The sequence below is a fragment of the Maniola jurtina genome, chromosome 7, assembly GCF_905333055.1.
Source record: "Maniola jurtina chromosome 7, ilManJurt1.1, whole genome shotgun sequence".
In the NCBI taxonomy this organism is placed as follows: domain Eukaryota; kingdom Metazoa; phylum Arthropoda; class Insecta; order Lepidoptera; family Nymphalidae; genus Maniola; species Maniola jurtina.
Window position 1 is genome coordinate 6,449,397 of NC_060035.1, and position 22,927 is coordinate 6,472,323.

General features: G+C 35.4%; 1 protein-coding gene across 4 annotated transcripts in view; it reads right to left on the reverse strand.

Moving 5' to 3' along the window:
* Window positions 1-22,927, reverse strand: part of LOC123867144 — a 119,277-nt gene that overhangs the window by 41,220 nt on the left and 55,130 nt on the right. For 3 of the 4 annotated variants that reach the window (XM_045909026.1, XM_045909027.1, XM_045909024.1), the window contains exon 2: window positions 190-852. In XM_045909026.1, the coding sequence (XP_045764982.1) occupies window positions 190-443 (254 nt within the window). In that variant the 5' untranslated portion in view covers window positions 444-852. Of the gene's footprint in view, window positions 1-189; window positions 2,875-22,927 lie in introns of those variants that run through there. The other variant, XM_045909025.1, reaches the window with a different exon arrangement.

A 22,927-nucleotide genomic window follows, 5' to 3' on the forward strand; every position in this document is an offset into this window, starting at 1 on the left:
TGAAGGAAAACATCGCGAGGAAACCTTTATGCTTGAGACTCTGCCGATCTGCACTGGACCAGCGCGCGTGCAGCGTGGCAATCAATCTGAGAGGAGACCCGTGCTCAGTAATGGGCTGGCAATAGGTTAATCATAGTGAACAATAATTTACAGAACACAACAACGAAACAGAATCTATGTATTTATTACCTTTCATCTTCTGGTAGCTCGATGTATAGCGGCAGCAGCGTGATGTTGCGCAAGTAAAGCGGATAGTCGCCGGCGAGGTAGGTCTTGGATATGTCGCTCAGGGTGCGGTTGAAGGCGCGCACGACGTCGGCGGCTGAAGGCGGTGCGGCGATCGCTATGTAGAACGCGGTCCGCGCGTCCGGCTGCAGCACGCGCAGCTCCCGCGCCGCCGCCGCGCACAGCACCGCCAGCGCCAGCACAACGCGCGCGCGCATCGCCCCCGCCGCCCTCACCGCGGCGCCGCCCGCCCCGCGCACCGCGCCATGCCCACCGCCACACCAACACCATCCACCTCGCCCTCCTTCACCCGCCCACACGACCTATCACACACATTTGCTCACACTACCTTTTTTTTCAACTGGCTTAAGGGCTCTGGGCCCTTTTGAACTTACGCACACTACCTTCAATTTACAAATACTAAACACACTGTTGAAAATATTGTTGTCAAACACTGGTTTTAAACAATTCACTCCCCGTTCTCCCAGTAGTTAATTTAGTCGACTATTAATTTACAATTTCTACTCTAATTACCAAATACTAAACACGATTTTGAAAACGTAGTCATGCAAGTGGTGCCAACACTTTAGGGCGGTGGACGGCAAAACGCGGATTTGTGATAGGTATCTGTAACAAAAGAATAGGAAAATTAAATCATCCATCATAAAGTTACCGTGTCAATATTGCAACAATGGTTGGGCCGGGTCCTCTTTGGGATAAAGGAAAAGGCTTTGCCCTTCCTTCTTATTTCAGTCTTCAGTCGAATTCGAAGATGAATTTTACTGTCTATTATCAAATGGTAATTTAGCGAGTAAATAATTAATTCCATTAACATTCGTTGTTAACAGAAATTCTCATTCATGCGAGTACTTATCTTGTCGACAATTTTAGTACCAGGCGCTTTATCTTTTTCCTCGGAAAAGCGCGTTCTGCCGATTCACTTATGCGCGTGGACTGCACAAATTTCAAACCCCTATTTTACCTCCTTAGGGGTTAAATTTTCAAAAATCCTTTCTTAGTGGATGTCTACGTGATACCTAATAACAGCAGTGCATTAAAAAATCAGTCAGTCAGCTTTCAATTTTATATGCATATTTAGATTGTTCCAGGAGTAGGTACACTGTACTGAGGATGAAGAAAAACATTGTCACCTTGATTTTTATAAAATGTACAGAGGTAAACTAAAGTCCTGACACAATCTCTACGCACCGAATAAAAGGTATAAAAATGTAATAAACTTAAAAATTTATTTAGAAATCAAATAAGTAGCCTCCAAAACTAAATAGCGTCATAGAATCAGAGAACTATTAAAGCCTGACCGCAAATTAGTGATGCCAACTTTACGGCTGAAGTGGCTTTCAACTGTCACCTAATTACTGGGGATTTCATCGCCACATTCATTCATTTTCCTACAATGAGTTTTGACCTCATTTCCTTTCGAAATATTTCGCTGAATCTTTTTAATTTTAGGGTTCTGTATCTGCAGAGAAAAGAAGGACCCTTTAAAGAATCACCAAGTTGTCTGTCTGTCAGGGGAATCGAACTTATAGGGTAACTAACTACCTATTAACAACGAAGCCGGCAAGCTAAGCCACGGCTGATACAGAAATGTCGAGGGATTGAGACTTGGTACCTACAGTACGTCTTCTTCTAATTTGTTCGACATGGTGTTACACGTGCCAAGTTCCCATAGAACTAACACCATAGTTAGCCTATGAAGGAAATATTATAATTGAATTTACTCCACGCCACCAACGCTTATTATCCATACTATCGATATCTACTAATAATCTCAATGTAACTAAATAAATGTAACTGTCTCAAGCCGTCTGCCAGATTTTCTCGTCCAATCCGTTTAATCGATTTTGATGAAATTTAAAACAGAGGTAAAATGGCATCTCGCGGATGGACTTATACTACTTTTTGTGCCGAAAATAAAAAAGTTTCCACGGGATTTTGAACTTACTTCCACGTGGAACAAGTCTACGTATGTGTTGGGATCTTCAAAAACCCTAAATGCACGCGAACAAAGTCATAGGCTGATGCAGGCATCATCCAGTCACTGTAAAATCCGTGCCAAATGTGCATTTAGATTTAAGCATTGCCTTAAATCTAGACTATAACGAGAGCAGTTCGTGATCTGAATAAAATTAACTGTCGCTTAGAGCAAAAGCTCCGCTAAGTAAAGTTGACATACTCGTAGTTCGGGAATTCGCATACATTTTTAAATTTATCGTAGCACATTAAAATCCTCTTGCAGAGCTAGGAACTCGAGTGTGCCTCTACAACTTTGCCTCTACAACTTTCTAAGCCTCAGTCACATAATAACATTTTCACAAACGTCTTTACGAAACTTACCTACGTATATATTTTACCTTAAAATTCTGTTTACAAAAAGTTATGTACAAACAAAGAAAAAGTTTTTAAATAAAAATTTCACAACGGATTTTTTGAGATTCGCAATGAATTTTTTAGTACCTACCTACTTATTTTCAAGACACTGTGGTTTTTCTACTTTAGTAAAATAAAGGTTTTTGATTACAATAATGTCTTAGTTGAGTTTCATAATATATTCGGAAAAAATTGAAAAGTTGGAAGCTTCAAACTAATCATACCTACCTTGGTGACTTCGTAGCTTTAGTTTTAAGTTTACCTACTTAATTATCACCATAACATCAAGAAAATCAAAGAATGTACAGTAGTACCTAAGTACCTATTTTTAATAAATAACATTGATTTAATAGTTTTGTATTTCTTTCTTTCTACGTTATGTCCCTCGTTATGAACATACGTACTAACGTATGATCGTACCTACCGTAAGTATAAGAACCAAGCTAATTGTAATATAACTGTATTACTATACAACTTCCTGCGAATACAAGTTTTAAATTAAAAATTTATAACACCCCCGACAAGTGAAGGTTACCTTAACTACAAAAGAGCTGATAACTTTCAAACGTCTGAACCGATTTTCTTGGATTATAGCTAAGAACACTCTCGATCAAGCCACCTTTCAAACAAAAAAAAAACTAAATTAAAATCGGTTCATTCGTTTAGGCGCTACAATGCCACAGACAGATACACAGATACACACGTCAAACTTATAACACCCCTCTTTTTGGGTCGGGGGTTAAAAAGGGAAGTAGAGAAGATACGATAGGCAGCCCATGACAGTTACATAATATTATGACCTCTCGCAACACAAGTGCCGTCGGTGCAGTCGAAAACTACGGAACTCTAGTCTCGCAACACAAGTGCCGACGGTGCAGTCAAAAACTACGGAACCCTAAAACATTCAGTTGCTGTTTGTGGTAAGGTTAAAGTTTTATTTTCCTGTAGTCATACCCCAAATTACATTCATAGTGTCCGACGCTCGTGGAATGTGATGATTTGAGGGGCAAGGGTCGACATTGCTCAAATTAACTTATGCTGTTCATCCTGTAGACCGCTACGATTTTACATGTCGTACCTGACGTGAAACGTAAGTGTATGTCTACATTATTAAAGTAAATTCTCCCTCTGTTACTAGATGAATATTTCCTCGGGGAAAAAACAGATTGGAGTGCTTTTCCAGCAAGCAAATTAGATATTTTGTATGTTTATTGTGAATCACTCATATCCACATATTTAATTACAATTAGGGAATTTATTGAGTAAAATAAGGTCCACAAGTCTACTTGGGTAAAGGACAGCATCTGTCTGTCCATCCATCCGTTTGTTTAGTCATTTTTCCAAACCAGTGGTAGATTCTTTTGGGGATTCGAAAGCACTTGTAAAAGTTTATTGGAAAAAAAATCTTTCTATTTTATTTTGTTGTTTATTTGTTCGTCTATTAAAGCTTTAGAGCATCCATTAAACTAATGTTGACAGTCATTTAAATCAATGGACATAGCCTATTTTTTGTCTAAGAAAATCAAAGATTTCCTACGGGATCCTTAGAAAACCTAAGACTAGTGAAGTTTTTTTAATTTATTTTTTTAAAGACACAAAGAGTTAGTCTCGCGCATCATTTATTTTGTGCAGAGATAGCTTGGATCCTGCAGGACAAAGAGGATAAAACGTATGTTTTATTACGGAAAATCAACAGTTCCCACGGAAATAATTTAATAAAATCTAAATCACAACGTCACGGGCACCATCTACTTTGAAAATATAATATATCACAAAGCTCGGGTGTTTACTGTAGCATTAAATTGTTGAACCCCTACTTTGCAGCCGATTAATAATTTGAGCATTTAACGTAAGTTCTTGACCCGAAGAGAAGGATAGAAAGTCAATAGTGCTCGACCCACAAAGTTTGAGAGTAACAAATTAATATCATTAGGATCAAACGGCACTAAACCGGTTAAATACGCCGTAAGCGTGTACAAATAGACCCAGATATTGTTACGATAGTTTTAGGGTTCCGTACTAGTGATAGTTGTTAGGAATTCGTCCACCTATTTGGCAGGTTTGGGGTTCAATCCCGGGCATGTATCTCTAATATTTTGGAGTTAAGTGCGTTTTAAGCAATTAAATAATCATATTAAGTATATGCTTAGTGGCAAACGAAAACATCGTGAGGTAACCTGCATGCCTAAGTGTTCTCCATAAAGTTCTCAAAAGTGTGAAGGCTGCCAATCCGCCCTTGGCCAGTGTGGTGGGCTCTAAGTCCTTCTCATTTTGGAAAGGGAGCCGAATTATTGGCAGAATAATTGATGATAAGTAAAATTAGGGACTCTCACATGTATCGTTTTTTGTTTATTTATAGAACAAATCCTCTTTCACCATTATTCGTTATTACAGGTAGGTACCTATCTATTTTGAAGACAAAACCCCTCTTTTATACAAAGCCCACAACAAAGAAGAGCCTTAGAGCAAATGTTTACATTGATGGAAGCACCCGGACGTGGTATAATAGCGGTTTGTATGACAGTTCTGAATGAACGCGCTATGAAAACTTTATTCCACACCAGATAATGCATTTTTTAGCTTGTGATTTCTGCATTCTTGCAAACACTGTACTTCATAGTTGCTCTTAACATTTATATATTATTTTAGACGACAGAACAGTACGAATACAAGATCTCATCAACTGAGCTTTACACAGTACTTACAAGAAGTAAATTAGTGTACCTAGTAACAAGTATTTCATTTAGGTATACAAAGCCTCTCCTTTTAACATATGATAGCACTTAGTTATTAAGTATGTATAGCTGTAGCAAAACTATCAATTATAAGGGCACAGTGCTCACAACTTGGCCAGGGAGCTCATTAGAATACCTTTATTAGTTACATAATATTCCGATCGTTACTAATACATCCGACCACTTAAAGTAAATCTGATTACAAAGTACAAGATACCCATTCTACAAATTTCTATACGAACCCGATGTTCGTTCCCTTGCCCTCGGGGACATCTTCTGACGAGCTAACTTCGAATGGAGTTTCCTTTCTATAACAAATAAGTATTCCGAATTGAATTTAACTTTATAAGTTGTCATAATGTTTTTATGTATTGTGAACAACGAGAAAGAATTTCCAAATGTTATAAAAAGTTTTAGGGACTTTATTCGCATACATATAGGTAGGTACATATTATATACTTTTGCATTTCCTATGAAAAAGTTAGCTCTTGGCTGACGGTGTTACCTGATGGTAAGTGACAATACAGTCTCAAATGGCAGTTGGTTAACCTAGGTAAGGAAGTTTTCATGGAACATGCCTAGCCACCCCTAATCGGTATCTACGCAGCATCGTAACGCAAACCTTAGTGGCACAGATTCAACCAACCAGAAATCGTTTCCGGCACCTACAGCCAAAAAGACAAATTACACAATAGGTCATTTTAATCAGGGAATTAGTAGGTCACTCTTTAGTTAAGATGACCGAAGAAAACCAAGACCAAAAGATTCATTTATATTCTGAAAAGTTTTTACTAAGTTAAACATTATTAATAAACAGAAAAGATGTGATAATATTATAAAAATAACATTGAAGCGAGCTATGCAAAAAGTAATGTAATATACGGACTATATTGGAGCTATGTCTCTCAGGGATAAACCTGAAAAATATCCTCATTCCTCGTAGAAGAATAAAAGCAACCGATACAGCTCAAAGGATTAAAAAGGCCTATGTCCAGCAGTGAACGCATACAGGCTGATGCAATGAAATGGAATTGTAAAATACATATCTCGCTTTTACATTCGCTGTAAAACTTGAAACAATAATTGAGGATCGTCTGCAAAAGCCAGCTCACAAAACCACCGCATTTCACATCTCTTTGTGGTTGGCGTTTGCGTGTTCACTGTGTGGCGTCATCGAATAGTGATAATATTAAGCCGCAATCGAGATTAAAATTATTTTGTACCTGTTAATACTCGTCATTATTAAATTATCTAGAAATACTCTGAATATAATCCACTTAATGAAATCAATTGACAGGTACAGCTTTAAAGTGGTGGATCTAGAAGCATGAAATTGTATTCCTTGTTATGTATAACGTTAACACAATGAAAGGATTTTAGAAAATTCATTTATTAAGGGTCGCTTCGAAAAAACTTACGTATGCTTTGCGTGGTGGAAATGTTAATAATATGCTATGAAGGTATAATTTTAGAATTTCGCTTTAATTCGATATCAATATTGTGAATAAACTGAAGGGACTTTTAAATAAGGGGTGATGGAAAACTCGATCGGGCGCACCGCTTTATTTTTTTTTATAAAATATTAGTAAAATATGAATTACGAAATCTCGAAAGCATCTTATTACTTTTCAGTTTTATATAAAGGTCATGGGTTTCCGATAATTTTATTTTATTTTAATAAAAAACCTATTCCGCATTTTTCAAACTATAAAACAAACAAAATGAATGGAAATAAAGCTTTAAAGCTGTTTACTGAAACTTACTTTATATAATTTTTACTCGCTGAAAACTAATTTCATAGAAACTGTTCATAAATTTAACGATACTTAAATTACATTATGTTGAACGGGATACCTACTATACCAGCTTATTTTAATTATTACAGTTTGCTTTTCTCCGAGTAAATACAAGCCGGTCTTCTTAATGCAGTATTTTACGAGTAAAATGTAAAACTATTGTAAGTTATTATTAAATTATAACAGAGTTGAAGCCAATTAATAAAACTAAATGGGTCTCACAATTTCATTCGCGTAGATTTAAATCTTTTTAAAGATCCTTTGAAAATATATGATTTTACGGGATAAAAAGTATGAATAATATTCATAATATATGTGAAAAATATAATAGACACACTTTAACATTCTTATAAAATTAGTTGCATGTTATATTAATGAAATAACTATCTACATGCAACCCACGTTGGTAACAAAGTTCAAAAAGTAATGTTAGAGTTTAAAAGTTTAAAAAATACACTTTGCACATATAATTTTTACCTTTATTAACAACGCGAAATCCAATAGTGTTTCGAGTACAAATAGAATAGAGGGTTATTTTCACCCTGTATTTTTGAACATAAAGGAATCGAAATAAACGTTTATAACGTGGTTCCACAAACCAAATAGCGAGCGTATTTTATTTCTGAAATTCCAACTAGTGAGAGCAGGTCGTATTTTATCCTGGATCCGGTTCAAACTGGACTTGTGTATTTTAAAATAGATACTACTTGCGTTTAATCGAACTTTTAGTAGTAGTTAAGTATAAATATTATCTTTTACTTACGCTCGGACTGGCTTGAGATTTTTACAAGTAGGTCTCAACTCTCAAGAATGTAGGGCTCTCTATGAAAAAAAAAAACCGGACAAGTGCGAGTCAGACTCGCGCACCGAGGGTTCCGTATTCGCGTATTTTTTCTGTCATTTTGCACGATAAATAAAATACTATTATGCAAAAATAAATAAAAATCGGGTCTGAATGTACAGGTCCCTTTCATATTATGATACCCCACTTGGTATAGTTATCTTACTTAGAAAATTGAAACACATTTTTTTCTGTGATGTAACCACAAATTCACGGGTTTCGGATTTAGTCCTTTACTTGTGCTATAAAACCTACCTACCACCCAAATTTCATGATTCTAGGTCAACGGGAAGTACCCTATAGGTTTCTTAACAGACAGACGAACAGACAGACAGACAACAAAGTGATCCTATAAGGGTTCCGTTTTTCCTTTTGAGGTATGGAACCCTATGAAATTAAGATATTTAACTAAGAGATTGCAGTAATCTGACTATTTCATACAGATATTTCATGTTTTCGATACCAAATATGGTAGTTCAGCCCCATGGTGAAATGTTGTAGGTACAGTACTTTAATCAATAACTTTCAAACCCCTGTAATTTTGGCTTATCACACTAATATTATAAAGGCGAAAGTTTGTATGTGTGTGTGTGTGTGTGTGTGTGTGTGTGTGTGTGTGTGTGTGTATGTTTGTTACTCCTTCACGCAAAAACTACTGGACGGATTTGGCTGAAATTCGGAATGGAAATAGATAATATCCTGGATTAGCACATAGGCTACTTTTTATCCCGGAAAACCAAAGAGATCCCACGGGATTTCGAAAAACCTAAATCCACGCGGACGAAGTCGCGGGCGTCAGCTAGTGAATAAATAAAACGCTATGCGCAATATGGCCTGATTTTCGGCGTTATCCTTAAGGCATTTAACCAATGATATATTCTGAGAGCAAGCAAAGTTCCAGCATGTAATTTAATTAAGCTTACCACAGAAACCTACTTGTAATAGGGACGTGATAGTGAGGACTCTGACCGCAGGGTCATTTCGTACGTTCAAAGCTTAGTCCATAACTGTCCGTAACATGTGCTTAGAGCGAATTCAGCATATTATCTAACTTCAAAGGCTAGCAAATACGAATAAACTCGTCACCTTGTACGGTGATTTGCTCATAAACTTCAACACAAAATTCATGTAATTTCAAAACAGAATTATTAAATTCATATGATGTATTAATAACTCGTCCGCATAATATTATCAACATAATTGTCCTTTGTAGTTGCAAATTGTTATTTATTTATTAATCATCGTGTAAAATGTTCAAAGCTGCACCACAAATTGTATATTATTAGTCCTCTTATGAGCTTTTACAGTGTCATTGATTAATACGTCAGTATGTTAAACTTGACCTCAAAATAGTATTGCATTGCACTTTTCTGCCGGGCATCTTCTTTTCTTGCATTTTTATATTAGGAGGATACAAACAAGTTTATCCGTATCCATACTAATATTATAAATGCAAAAGTGTGTCTGTCTGTCTGTCTATCTGTCTGTCTGTCTGTTGTTTGTCCGATTCTGACAAAAGGTACAGAGCTAGCTTATACCCCGGGGACGGACATAGGCTACTTTTTATCCCGGAAAATCAAAGAGTTCCCACGGGATCTATAAAACGCGAACGAAGTCGCGGGCATCAGCTAGTAATTACATATGTCTTTCGTTTTAGAACGCTACTATTTCGAATAATAATTAAAATGTTAAATTAACGACCCACAATCCACATAACCGAAAAAGTTTCAGGTAACTTGCTATCATGTTGTCCAATTAACCCTTTTTCCCCCTTATTCTGCTTTTCTGTTATTTTTTTCTGCGAGAATGCTTTAGGGATAACAAAAGTTGCATTTTTAAATTGAATCGTAAAAATACAAAATAACAGTTTTTTTTAGATTAAACTAACAAAAGTTTAATTATAATCACTTGTTAATATACATAATAGTAATTCCGATTCTTTAAAGTCCAATTTAGAAAGGGTACTTTTATTACCTACCTCTGAAGCGTTCATCACAGAAAAAACAGAAAACTAAAATAAGGAGAAAAAGGGTTAATTGGACACAGTACAGCGTGATAGGCTATCTGAACCTCCTGCGGCTACGCGGATCGTTAATTTAACGCTTGTGAGCGGATCTCTATAGGTTTTTTTTTTTCTATAAAAAGAGTTGAGACGATCTGACCATATTCGAGTAGGTATAACTTTACTGAGAGCGTGGTATTTATTAAATCCCGATCTTTCGTTCATTCATTCAATCAAACTGAGATTACAAGATGTATCAACCTAAACCAGAGAATACTGGTTTATATAAATTAAGAGAGTGTTCTCAAAAAGGATCGTGATCTTAAATGATAAGGAAGGAGGGGGATTATAGCAAAATAATCTTGTTGTTCCTTGTGAACTTAATGTTACAAAGATAATCACATCTCAAATACAATTTCCGCAAGCAAGGAAGTTTCTCTGCCAGCATGATACAGCAAGGAAATATCTCATTCAACTCGCCTGTACAAGAAAACTTTGTAATTGACTGTGCATTGTAAATGCAACAGTATAATTTATTCGGAAAATTATGTCACTTGAATAATAAAATAGATTGTGTGTATCAATATATTATTTTATACTGGTAGTACTTACTTTATTTTTCAATTTATAAGAATCTGTGACAACAATAATAAAATAAACCGTTTGTATGAATATCTACTGGAACTATTTTATTTTTTAATTTATAAGAACCCTTTACAACAAACTGTTTTGTTTAATTTATAAACTAGCGCCTGGCTGCAATCAGAACTGCTAGCAAGTGATGATGCAGCCTATAATAAAAGCTGGGACACACCAAACGCGTATGCAGCACGTAAGCGTAGACGTAGCGCGTACCATGACGTTGTAATGTATGGAACTGTATGAGATAGGGCATACCGCTTGCATGACGTGAACGTTCGCGTAGACGTAATGCGTGCTGTCATGTCTATGGATTCACGCGCGTCACTATGCGCGTGGTCACGTGTACCTACGTGTTTGGTGTGAATCGGCTCTAAGATGGAGCGCGCTTGCCTAGAAGTTGCCCATTCACTCTTACATCACGTACCACGCTTCAGCGTTCCACGTACGTACAAGTGACCTACGTCTAGCAGTGGACGTTTATCGCTTGATAATCAGGATATGAAAATACCTAAAAAAATACCTAGTCCAGTAAGTAAAGATTCAGGATTAAGTAATTTTTTTTTTGCCAAAAGATATCAAAACCTTATCAAATAACATTCAAAGTATTTGTCATCTCAACTAGATAAACTCGTGGAAATATCATAAGCTGCGGAGAGACCAGTGTTTGAAGTTTCACAGCGTGATAGGAACTTAGACTAGGATATCCGAAGGCGAACCAAAGTTACCAACATTGTTTACAAAATTAGCAGTTTACGCTGAGCAGGCTCCTTTACCTAACTACGGCTTAAAATGGTCATAGAATGCTTTTCGGCGCTATGAAAATCAGCACAGACTAAATGGAAATTTTATTTTGATGGCTCTGGTATTACTACACTAAGATTAATATTATTTATTACAGAAAACTTATGTACCGCGATAGAGCTGCGTAAACCAGTTTACATAGGTGTATCTAACTATTATATCTTAAATCAGAATTATCTATAGAATCATCGGTATTCGGAATACCTACCTAATACGAACATCACTGTTTAATATGATTTTAGGGACTGTAATAGATTTCCTTATCCTTGCAGTTTATAACAAGGTATTTTTATTGTAAGCAGCAAGTCAGCGTAATAGGTAGTTCCTAAGAATGTAACATAAAGTATTATACTTATTTAACTGCACAGCTGCAATTTACAGTAAATTCAAACGTTAACTCAAATAACTCTTTGTACCTTTGCTTAGTATGAGATTTTACCGACGTTGATAGAACTCGAGCGTCGAAACATATCAGCGTTAAAGCAAGTATCTTGTTTTAAAGCTCAAGTTCGTCCATACATAATACAGTCAGTGCTACAAGCGGAAACTTTGTGAAAATTAAAGTCGGTGGTGCTGAATTTTAGACTTTAGATTAAGGATTTTTAGATTCATTTTACTCCGAAGTTTTTAAAAATCTATCATCGTTGGTGAGATGTAAAATCTCATACTAAGCCCACTGGTTGGTGTCGCAATTCAGTGCAAGCGTTCTTTTAAATTATCTTACGAGCGTAGCACCATATAAATTTTAACTCATTTGCTGGAACTCGAGTAGCGTGAAATACTGAGGACAACTTTTATTGTTATCTCCTTCATTAATCGAGTCCAAAGTCCACTTTTATCGAACATAAAAGCCGGAATAACAGATAAATAAAATTGTTTGTTAGTTAAAAATATTTTGTTTTTAAATATCAAACAATTAGTTTCATTCATAACATGGTGCCCATTAGAGCAGAACTGAGGTCCGCCGAATTAAGTCGCATTCATGTTTTTGAGTCGTATGGAAAAGGCATAGTGAAATAGGCAATAGGGATACTGACTACCAGTCAAATGAGCAACTTTTTATCAAAAGTCATAACGCTCGCTCAGTATGGAAGCTTGTATGAAATACTTATATTATACGAATTCATAAGAACTTTTAGTTAGATACGTACATTTTAAGTTAGATCCATAAATTAAAATAGTTAGGAAACTCAAAACTGAGAGCGAACGTGGATTATATGAATTTCGGAAGGGCCTTTACTTAATCATTCCTAAGAAATAATTTGTTTTTGACATTGGCATCAGCCCAATTAAGTAGATAATAAGAACATGAAATAAACAATGATTTAATAGTTTCGATTCCCCTCGGCGTGCTATGGCTTACCGGTAATGTCTCTAATTAAAAATATATTTGAGAGCTTGAAAGCAATCGCTTCCTAGCGGCTCCAAAAGTTAGCTCGATCTAACCTTAGCCGACCAAGAGCTATAGAGCATTGATGGTGGTGATGATTGACGCAGTTTCATAATAAATTCTATAGGGATTCTAATCACTTGCTACTTGGATAGGACGGGCAATAGCAAGCTAATGGACGCCAACCTTTATTTTAGACTAGGCGTTTTGTGTATTCATTTTAAAATCGAGAGTAAAACAATATACCTAATTTAATATAATTTTACATAATTTATTATAACTTTGTAACTACAATTTTGGTACATGAAAAATAAAAATAAATAAAATATCACTATGACATACAACTATAGCAACACTATAATATGTTTATAAAGATACTAAAACGAAACCTTTTTATACCTTTGTACATTTTTTTTATTTACAACGCAACGGCTCCAATTAAAAATATCTAACAATTGTTATTTTACAATATGGACTAGCTTTTTTCTATACATAGGTATCAATGTGCTATCAACTCCCTTTGTCCAAAAATTCACAGATTTTAAAAGTCCTTTATAGTATGTAGCCCAATACAGGTTTTTATCAAAACAAAGAATTGAAAAATATACTTAGTAATATTCGATACGTTTTTCTGTATGATATACTTAAACGCAAATATCTAGGTATACACAATATAGAAATTAACGTTTGTCTATAGACATTATTGCTTGTCGATAATCCCATAATCTACAGAATACTACTTGATGTCCGCGACTTCGTTTGCGTGGATAAAGGTTTTGAAAATCCCGTAAGAATCCCGTCTTTGATTTTCCAGGATAAAAAGTAGCCTATGTCACCCATGCAAAAAATCATATCGATACATTGCTTCGTTGCTACGTGATTGAAGGACAAACCAACAAACATACTTTCGCATTTATAATGTGGGTGGTTATTATCGAGACAAAAATATTTTTGGAATAAGAGTTGCAGTTTATGGTTACGTTACGATGCCGGGTAAAGGTCTTTAAAAAATACTCTGGGCCTTCCAGGTTAGCGCTTTTCATCGATCAGTCTAAATCATCCCTTAGCTATACTTAACTAAAATAAAAAACACAAGATGAAAAATCGTTTCAACCCTAAAATACTTTTAGTCTTGCAGTGCACGCGATATTTCACAATATTTTCACAACGGATAACCATCAAATTCAATTTATGATATTTACAGTATAGAGAGGTGAAATGGAGTTGGTTCGTTTGACGACGCAACACCCTTGAGGCATTCGGGAACTAATATTAGATACATGTATCACATGGCGCTAGTTAATCGCCTCGAAGTGGATTCAATCACACTACATCGAATAGGCTATTTGGTCTATACCGGATACGCTATTTAGTGTCTATGTTCAAATTCCCCATAAAATCCCCTGAGAATATTTTGACATTATTTTACTCCAAGGAGCCCTTTGAATATTACAGTTTGTATAATATGTTTACAACTTCAAACAAACTGAAAAACTGTTCTGCTAAATAATTATAACGCGAGTAGTCATATTAATTTAATTGCTGTTAATTAAAAATTTAAATACCTATAATACATACAAAATATATACAAAAAAAATACAAAAATATTTATTTCCTTAAAACAATTTAACATAGAACACATAGAATGCATTTATAATATACAGAATAGATTTAGGATTAGAATTTAGAATATACCTACTTTTTTTTAATTTTCTACATAGTAAAAGGCTATAGTCCTGACTGACTGACTGATCTATCTGAACGTACATCCTAAATAAACCGTTAGGATAGGAAACTTGAAATTTTAAAAGAAGGGTCCTTTTAAGCCCTTGATTTTGGAAGCACCTCACCTCTGTTTTTTAAGTACTCACTAAGAAAAGATTTTTGGAAATATACGCCTAATGGGCTTACATTGGCGGTGAATGTTTGCTTGGAAGTCCGCCATTTTTTAAATTAATTACTTAGGTATATATCAATGAAAACTGGTATTTAGGCTATCGCTTAAAAATAAAGAAATACAACTTTCACTTTTTTTTTTAATTCCCAGTCTTGGAATTAAATCTTGAGGGTTGGATTAAAATATGAAATTTTTAAAAAATCCGTCATTTTTCAAGTTATATCCATGAAAATAGGTATTTGGCTATCGGTCAAAAATTATTGTATAGATACGTGTTCCAGAATTTTTGAATACTCCACCCCGTCATCGACACAAATTTTTCTCAGACGAAGTCAGAGAGGCTCAGCTATAGTATTGTATGCAAATGCTTTTTTTTTGTAATAATGTTTTCAGGTTTTCAAACAGTTATTTCACTGTTAAAGATATGCTTTGAACTCGTTCATACAGATTTAATGATTTTAATATTACATGAAACATGGTAAACCAAGAATCAGGTAAATTAATTCTGAGCTCTAGTTCTAAATACGTAACACGTGTAACTGTCATACAATAATGCTTCGACAACCCAACTCAGTGATTTCAATTCACAGTTCTATGTATATTGTTCCACTCAAACTCTTCGGATTAAAAGGCGTGGAAACCTAATATATCTTTTATATTATAATTATTTAACTAGGTGCTTCCCGGCTTCACTCGGTGGAATATCAGAAAATCCTTTCTGCGCAGTAGAGAAAACCTATACACGAAGATCCTAGTTTACTTGTTGAAAGAAGTGTTCTAATTCAAGATAGGTTCATTCGTTTAAAATTTAAATTGGCTCACTATTGGCAGTAGGTTTGTCCTTTTTCCCGTTAAAACTGGTGTAAAACCTGACACGGGGATTAGTTAAATTAGAATAAAGCGGACACCACAAACTGGCGAACAAAAACATATTCACGGAATAACTCAATCCTAGTTTGCTTAACTTCTTTAAGCTTTTGTTGAACGTTGTTAACTCTTTGGAAAAACAAAAGAGAATTGCCATTTAAAACAACAAACGCTTATTTACAATAAAAAAATATACAAAAGCACTCTCTTTGCTCTCAAAAATATAACATTTTTTAATCTCAAAAAGCTTTGTTCAACAAGTGTAAATTAAAAAGTGTAAATTAAAAATTTATAACACCCCCGACAAGTGAAGGTTACAGTAACTAGAAAAGACCTGATAACTTTCAAACGGCTGAACCGATTTTCTTGGACTATTCCGCGCCTACGATCCAAAGTATCCGAGTTTTCCAAAACATCATTTTCAAATAAATAATTATGTATCAAGGCAACGTCCATCTTGACAGCTTGACATTTGTCAATTGACATAATATTATGAACCTAACGGTTATCTAACCTTCTTGTCTACAAGAAAACAAGAAAAGAGCTGATAACTCTTAAACGGCTGAACCAATTTTTTTGGATTATAGCTAAGAACACTCTCGATCAAGCCACCTTTCAAACAAATAAAAGTAATTTAAAATCGGTTCATTTGTTTAGGCGCTACGATGCCACAGACAGATACACAGATACACAGATACACACGTCAAACTTATAACACCCCTCTTTTTGGGTCGGGGGTTAAAAAGGCGTTATTCAACACGTTAGGGGAAGTTATAATTGAATGTTTGACATATATATTACTGTTAATCTGGAATAAAATATCTATAAAAGGAAAGCCGATGAAGAGAGCTTTACTTGGAGTTTCTCTTCATGATCAAATGAGAAATGAGGAGATCCGTAAAATAATAATTAGTGTACTGATTTAGCTCAACAGGCTGCGAAGCTGAAGTGGAAATGAAAATGAATTGATTTATGATGAAAGAGTCTGTGCCACTTATGATATATCGAAACTCTACCACCGGTTCGGAAAGTAGATTCCAGACTGTGTGGCAATAGGCAGGGCACATAGTTCGAAAAATTGATTAACATTGGAGTCCCAAGGTATTCGTATTGCGGACCTCGCACCCGAAACACAACATTAGAAGGACAGACAACATAAAACGTGTCGCAGAGAGCCGCTGGGTTCATGCAATGCAAGATCGTGACGTATGGAAGTCCTGACAAAGAGGCCTATGAGACCTACGAGTATGTTCAGCTGTGGACGTCTATTTGTTGACGATGGTGAATAGGAATATTATGAAAATTAGATTTAAACAGTCAATAGATTTTTTTCGTGAAATATAAATTCTATCTCAGTCCATTCCTTTGAGCTTTTGTTTGAAGAACGTAAAATTTACTCAAACAAATTGGCTGTATAATTAAATTAACAAGTAAAATAGAGTAATTCTAGAGTGAATCGGATGCCCGAGGGATTACGTAAATTGGAATTAAGTAAAGCTGTCAACAGAAATAAATGTATTTCCGATCCACTCTTGGTCAACTTTTAAGCATTCAATTTAAATCGTTAAAAAGGTATACAAATATCTCAGTTAACTCTATTATTGTAAAATGGTAACAGATTTTTCAATTGTTTTGTTGTTTGTGTGTATACCTAAGTGTACAAAAAATTATTAAATTGATTGTTGTGAAAGATATTTTGTAATGCAAAAGCATATTTATGTTGGTATAATATATTATTATTAGATGAAATATAAGGTGTAATAAGCAATACGACGCAAAGGCAAAATTTCTTGAAGTACCAACTCAATGGGATATCCAACCAAAAACTTGTATAGCACAAAGTTTTTGTTTTGTTTGAACTTGTACAAATCATGTTTTCACTTTTCATCAAGCGCTACGTTAAAAGTGATAAATAAGAAAATTGTCGACGCCAGTGTTATACAATATGGTGACAAATCTCGACACTTCTCGACAAAGTGTCGATAAAAGAAAATGTCGATTGCAAGACTCTCGTAATACTCGCGTAGAACGATCCTCTTTAAATTTCAAATCGATCTCTGCTTAGAAAGTACACAGCTGTCTCATATCATTGCAGCTGTCAGAGTAAACCTTGAGTGAACAATGCCAGCTGATTTTCATGTCACCAACACAGAAACAAATGCAAATACATACGGATGTCTAGTTCCGACAATGCATGTAAGTCGATTGCACTAGTTTTGACGTTAACCTAACTCGGTGTCTAATTCCGAGAGCGCAAGTATTAGTTGATTGCACTAGTTTTAAACGGTAACCTAAGCGGATGTCTGTTCTGACAGCACATAATATTACCTAGTTGATTGCACTGGTTTTTAGCCGACTTCAAACAAAACTTTTTAAAATTTTTTTTGTATGCTTGTTACGCGATTACGATGCCAAAATAATATGAACCGATTTTCATAATTCTTTTTTGTTTCGTAGGTCATACTTCCGAGGTGGTCCTATTATAGTTTGGTGAAGATCTGATGTTTGATGAAGTTTGATGAATATCTTCGGAGATGGAGAACAGAACTTCTCAATGGATAAGGGTACGCGACTCACAAAAAAATGAATACACAGAAATTATTTATACTTATGATGTCTTTGATATAATTCAAGGAAGGAGAACAAAGTTTACAAAATATTTTCATTTCAGTCGTAGCTCTATGGGCAAAATACATCTTATGCAATAAGTTAATGTTCCAAGAATGTTATTTATAGTTCAACTTGAAATCTTAAATCAACAGTTTTATGGTTATCTATTGAATCTTCTCACAAATAAAACTAAGTTGAGGAGTTATAGAGGTCTGATGTGATTGTACCTAATTTCGCATTCCATTCTTTTTGGGGTAAGTTTACATTGTTAATAAGCGTGGTAAATATATTATATGGTGTCGAATGTCGATATATTTTTGAAAAACAGGTATAAATAAACTAGAGTAGGCAGGTACTTATGAAAGATAAGCATTTCTTAATCTAAAAGTCGGTTAAAAATAGCGAGCAACGAGTAGGTGGGTTGCCTAATGTTAAGTGATTGCCGCCGCCCAGAAACATATGCAGCACCAGAGGAACCACCAATGCGTTGCCGGCCTTTAAGGAATTTGTTGGTCCGCCCCATGAATAACCCCATGTGGTAATCTAGTGGGAGAACCGCTGAATGGAGTTGATTTCACAGTTTGCGTGTGCGTGGAAAAAAGGATCTGGCACAACGGGCGGTCAAGGTGCGCCAGGCACCCAGGTGGTGAAGATGAAATTGCTTACAGTGGCGTGCGGTGAGGTTGCAGAAAGAGGGTGGAATGATGTCGTGTTAAATATTCTATCACACTAATATTATAAAGGAGAAAGTTTGTATGTGTGTGTGTGTGTGTGTGTGTGTGTGTGTGTGTGTGTGTGTGTGTGTGTGTGTGTGCGCGTGTATGTGTGTGTGTGTGTATGTTTGTTACTCCTTCACGCAAAAACTACTGGACGGATTAGGCTGAAATTTAGAATGGAGATAGATTATACTCTGGATTAGCACATAGCCTACTTTTTATCCCGGAAAATCAAAGAGTTCCCACAGGAATTTTAAAAAAACCTACATCCACGCGAACGAAGTCGCGGGTACCAGCTAGTTAAAAATAAATTCCGTTTAAACTTTGTTGTAGGTATGCTTGCATTCCTATATCAAAAGTCAATAGTCACTTTAGTACCTGTCCTTTTACATGTCCTTCCATTAGTACCGTCTAATGGACTGTGTAATTCGACGACAAGCAAACAATACACCTACGCATTGACTAAATTACCTACTTCTTTGTTTCAGTGAGCCGGAGGGTCTGAAAGATAATACTGTGTAGTATAATAGATAATGCAATAAATTATAAAAGCTTATACCTAAAGGTAGCTGTTATGATTTCTGCAAGATTGTATACCGAATATACCTTTTAAAATATATGGGAAAAGTACATGATATAGAACGGACAAGTTGCTTTAAAATAGGTACATAATTTATAACTATTATGGAATAACTCATTTCGAATTATTAATTGTTAAGCCATCAAGTGAAATACCGCGGATCTAAAAGAAGGAAGCGGGAAGTTTTTTTGCCAATACAAATGAGCCCTTGACTGCGATCTCATCTGATCCTGAAGACATGAGAAGATGAGAAAGTCATAGAGCCATGAGTGATAACGCGCTCTGAAAAACCCTATGTCCATCAGTGGATGCATGCGGGTCGATCAATTTCATTTTACTCTCCCCTCGACGCGCCTTCTGATTGCTTCAATATGCTTGGTAACCCGATTGATATGATTCGTAAATTCTCCAATTTGTCTTTTTCATGCATACTAACATATTTTATTGTTAACAATTAAAAATATAATACCTACTATAAAATCGTTTCAAGATTTCAAAATTCAAAAAAAATCAAAATTTAAAATATTTTTATTCAATTAGACTTTTACAAGTTCTTTTTTGAGTTTTTTGAGTAAGTAAGTAAATATTCTATTGCAAAAGGAATAATTTCCATTTATTTTTTGCGCATTTTTTGCGCAACGGATCAGCCTGGCTGTCCAACGCGGAAATGCAGCCAGTATTCTTGGCACCATTCCACGCGGGCATGATTTGTATAGTAATTAGATAAGGCTAGCTTTAAGTTTTATTGTAATATTTTCAATAAAAAAAAAAAAAAAATAATTTCCATATTCAAATTGTATTTGTAATCCAAAAGTTAAAATGATGCAGCGTTTCATTTTCGACAGATTTCTTTGTTTGTTATTCCGTTATGTACCTACTATGTAAATAGTGGGTGCTGGCGTAGCAGGCGAGATAAAGTTTTTTAATATGGAAACACTACCAGCATGAATTTTGCCAGTTTGGTATAAAATAGTCCATATTCAAACCTCAAGATGTTCACAATTTTCGTCTGCGTGGTGGGTACTAAATGAATTATTTATTAATCGATACCAAATTGCTTACGTGCTTCTGAGAATAACATAAGATGTTATTATTAAATCAATTTCATTTATATTTTACTGAACTATTTTATAAACGTCAGGGTGCGTGTTTTTCAAAAGTGCGTACTCTTTAAATTCCCGACACAAAAGTTATATGCCTATGTCACTCTCGAGGTCTTATATTATAACAATACACAAAAATCACCTCGATCCGTTGCGGGGTTGTGACGTGATTGAAGAACAAACCAATAAACAAACACCTAAATCTGAACAAACACTTAGGTACGCATTTATAATACCTACATTCTTAGCACAAGACACTTCTAATTTGAATTTGTTTTGTACCAGTAAACCAATATTTGAATTTACCAAGATTTCATAGATAGCAAGTAGTCAGAGAGCCAGTTTCAAAATGTTGTTATCATCATCATGATCAACCCATCATCGCCGGCCCACTACTGAACCCGTGTTCAGTCCGTCACAGAATAAGAAATGTTGTTACTACATTGAAACAATTATTATTATGATGTGCTTCCGAGTCATCGATGTATATGGATTAGCCTTTCCCATACAATTCCGTCCGCAAAAATACGCTTGAATCTTACGTCATCGTCATTGACAAAGTCAAGAGACTTTTGCAATTTCTCTTGACTTTTTGATCGCGTTTTTTATCTTCGAAGGGCCCATCCATATACATCGATGTTCCGAGTACATTAAGTGAAATATAGTCGGAGCTCGTTCTATACAAATGGAGTTTGATGAATGAAACCACAAACAGGGATACTAATTTGTAGAACGTGTCTACCAAATATTTAGTTTGATTAGTTAATATTCAAATAGTCTTCTAAGTCAATTTCTGTGGAGAGTGCTCTAAATATACTTCTCTTAAGCAAACTAGATACTATTATGTATTGATTCTGTGCTGACTAGCAATAAAGCTAAGTTTGCACCCGCCAGTACGCGACTATGCGCGGGTGGCTTTGATGCTGACTGTATATGCAACATACAGCGTTCGTTAAAATATCTAGTTAGCTCCAGGAGGTATAGGTGATTAGCAACATTCTACTTATTTGTACTTAACGTTAAGTTAGTTAATAAAAATCGCAGTAGAATCAGAGTTAGCAAAACGAGAAAGAGGGTAATAAATAACTAGGTATAAGTTTCAGAAGTATAAAATCATTATCTACTATCTACCTACGTCATAATTAATAAATAAGTAAAACTGGTATGTGTGTGTGTGCGTGCGTAAGCATGTGTATTGTGTATGTTTTTGTTTGTGCGTGTAATAATAATATTATTGGTATTTGTTAATAATAATATATCAGCATATGCACGGCATACCCGACAACCGAGTCGCATATTCAATGCGACTCGGTTGCCGACTATTGTAATGTTAATGGTATTATGTCAGAAGCTATCGCAAGTTCCAAAAATATCTGTACAAAGTTGCATATCAATCGAATGGATGATCCGTAAACGTATAAGTTACGAACATAGGTACATATCTATAATGATAGACGAACATGAATTTCACAAAAAAAAAAAGAGATTACTTTATTGTACTTCTTCGTTTAGTTTTTTGCTATGTAAACAATAGTTTAATCTCGTCATTTCACTTAACACGAAATAAATTGCTAAATTGCACCTTAGTAAAACTAGAGAATAATGGAATGCTTTTACGCTAAGAGCTTGCGCTTGATTTAAGTGCGCTATCATGGTGACAATAGCCGCTTGAATCCAAGCGTATTATGCAATCTTAAACATTATCTCTCTTAGACTATTAAGCCAGAAACACACAAAATATACCAGGGACGGAACCCTAAAAACACTTTTTTTAGGGTTCCGTGCCCGAAGGGTGCTAATAACTTTTACAGTCCGACTCGGGACTCGAATCTGGGACCTCAATAACTGCTATTAAAACTGCTAGACACTAGATCAACAAGGCAGTTCAGGATATCAAAGCCTTAATAATAATTAGCTGATGCTCACGACTTTGTTCGCGTGGATATAGGTTCTTAAAAATCCCGTGGGAACTCAATCCAGGGTATAATCTATCTCCATTCCAAATTTTAGCCAAATCCGTCCTGTAGTTTTTGCGTGAAAAAGTAACATTCATACATACACACAAACGTTTGCCTTTACAATATTAGTGTGATCACGTCTATGTGCGTCAAACAGCAGCACTCTAAACCAATAGCGCGCAACTTCAGAAGCCTCGCTTGCTTATTTAATCAGATATTAAATTTTGAAGAGTGTACTCAGGAATTTCACTGTTCCTATTTCACCGTTCTACCACAGAGCGAGTTCTACCGAGAAATCGTGAACGTTTTTATAACTCTGTCCCCATTGCCAAAGATTAACTGGAAGACATACCTCTAGGTAGGTATAAAGTTC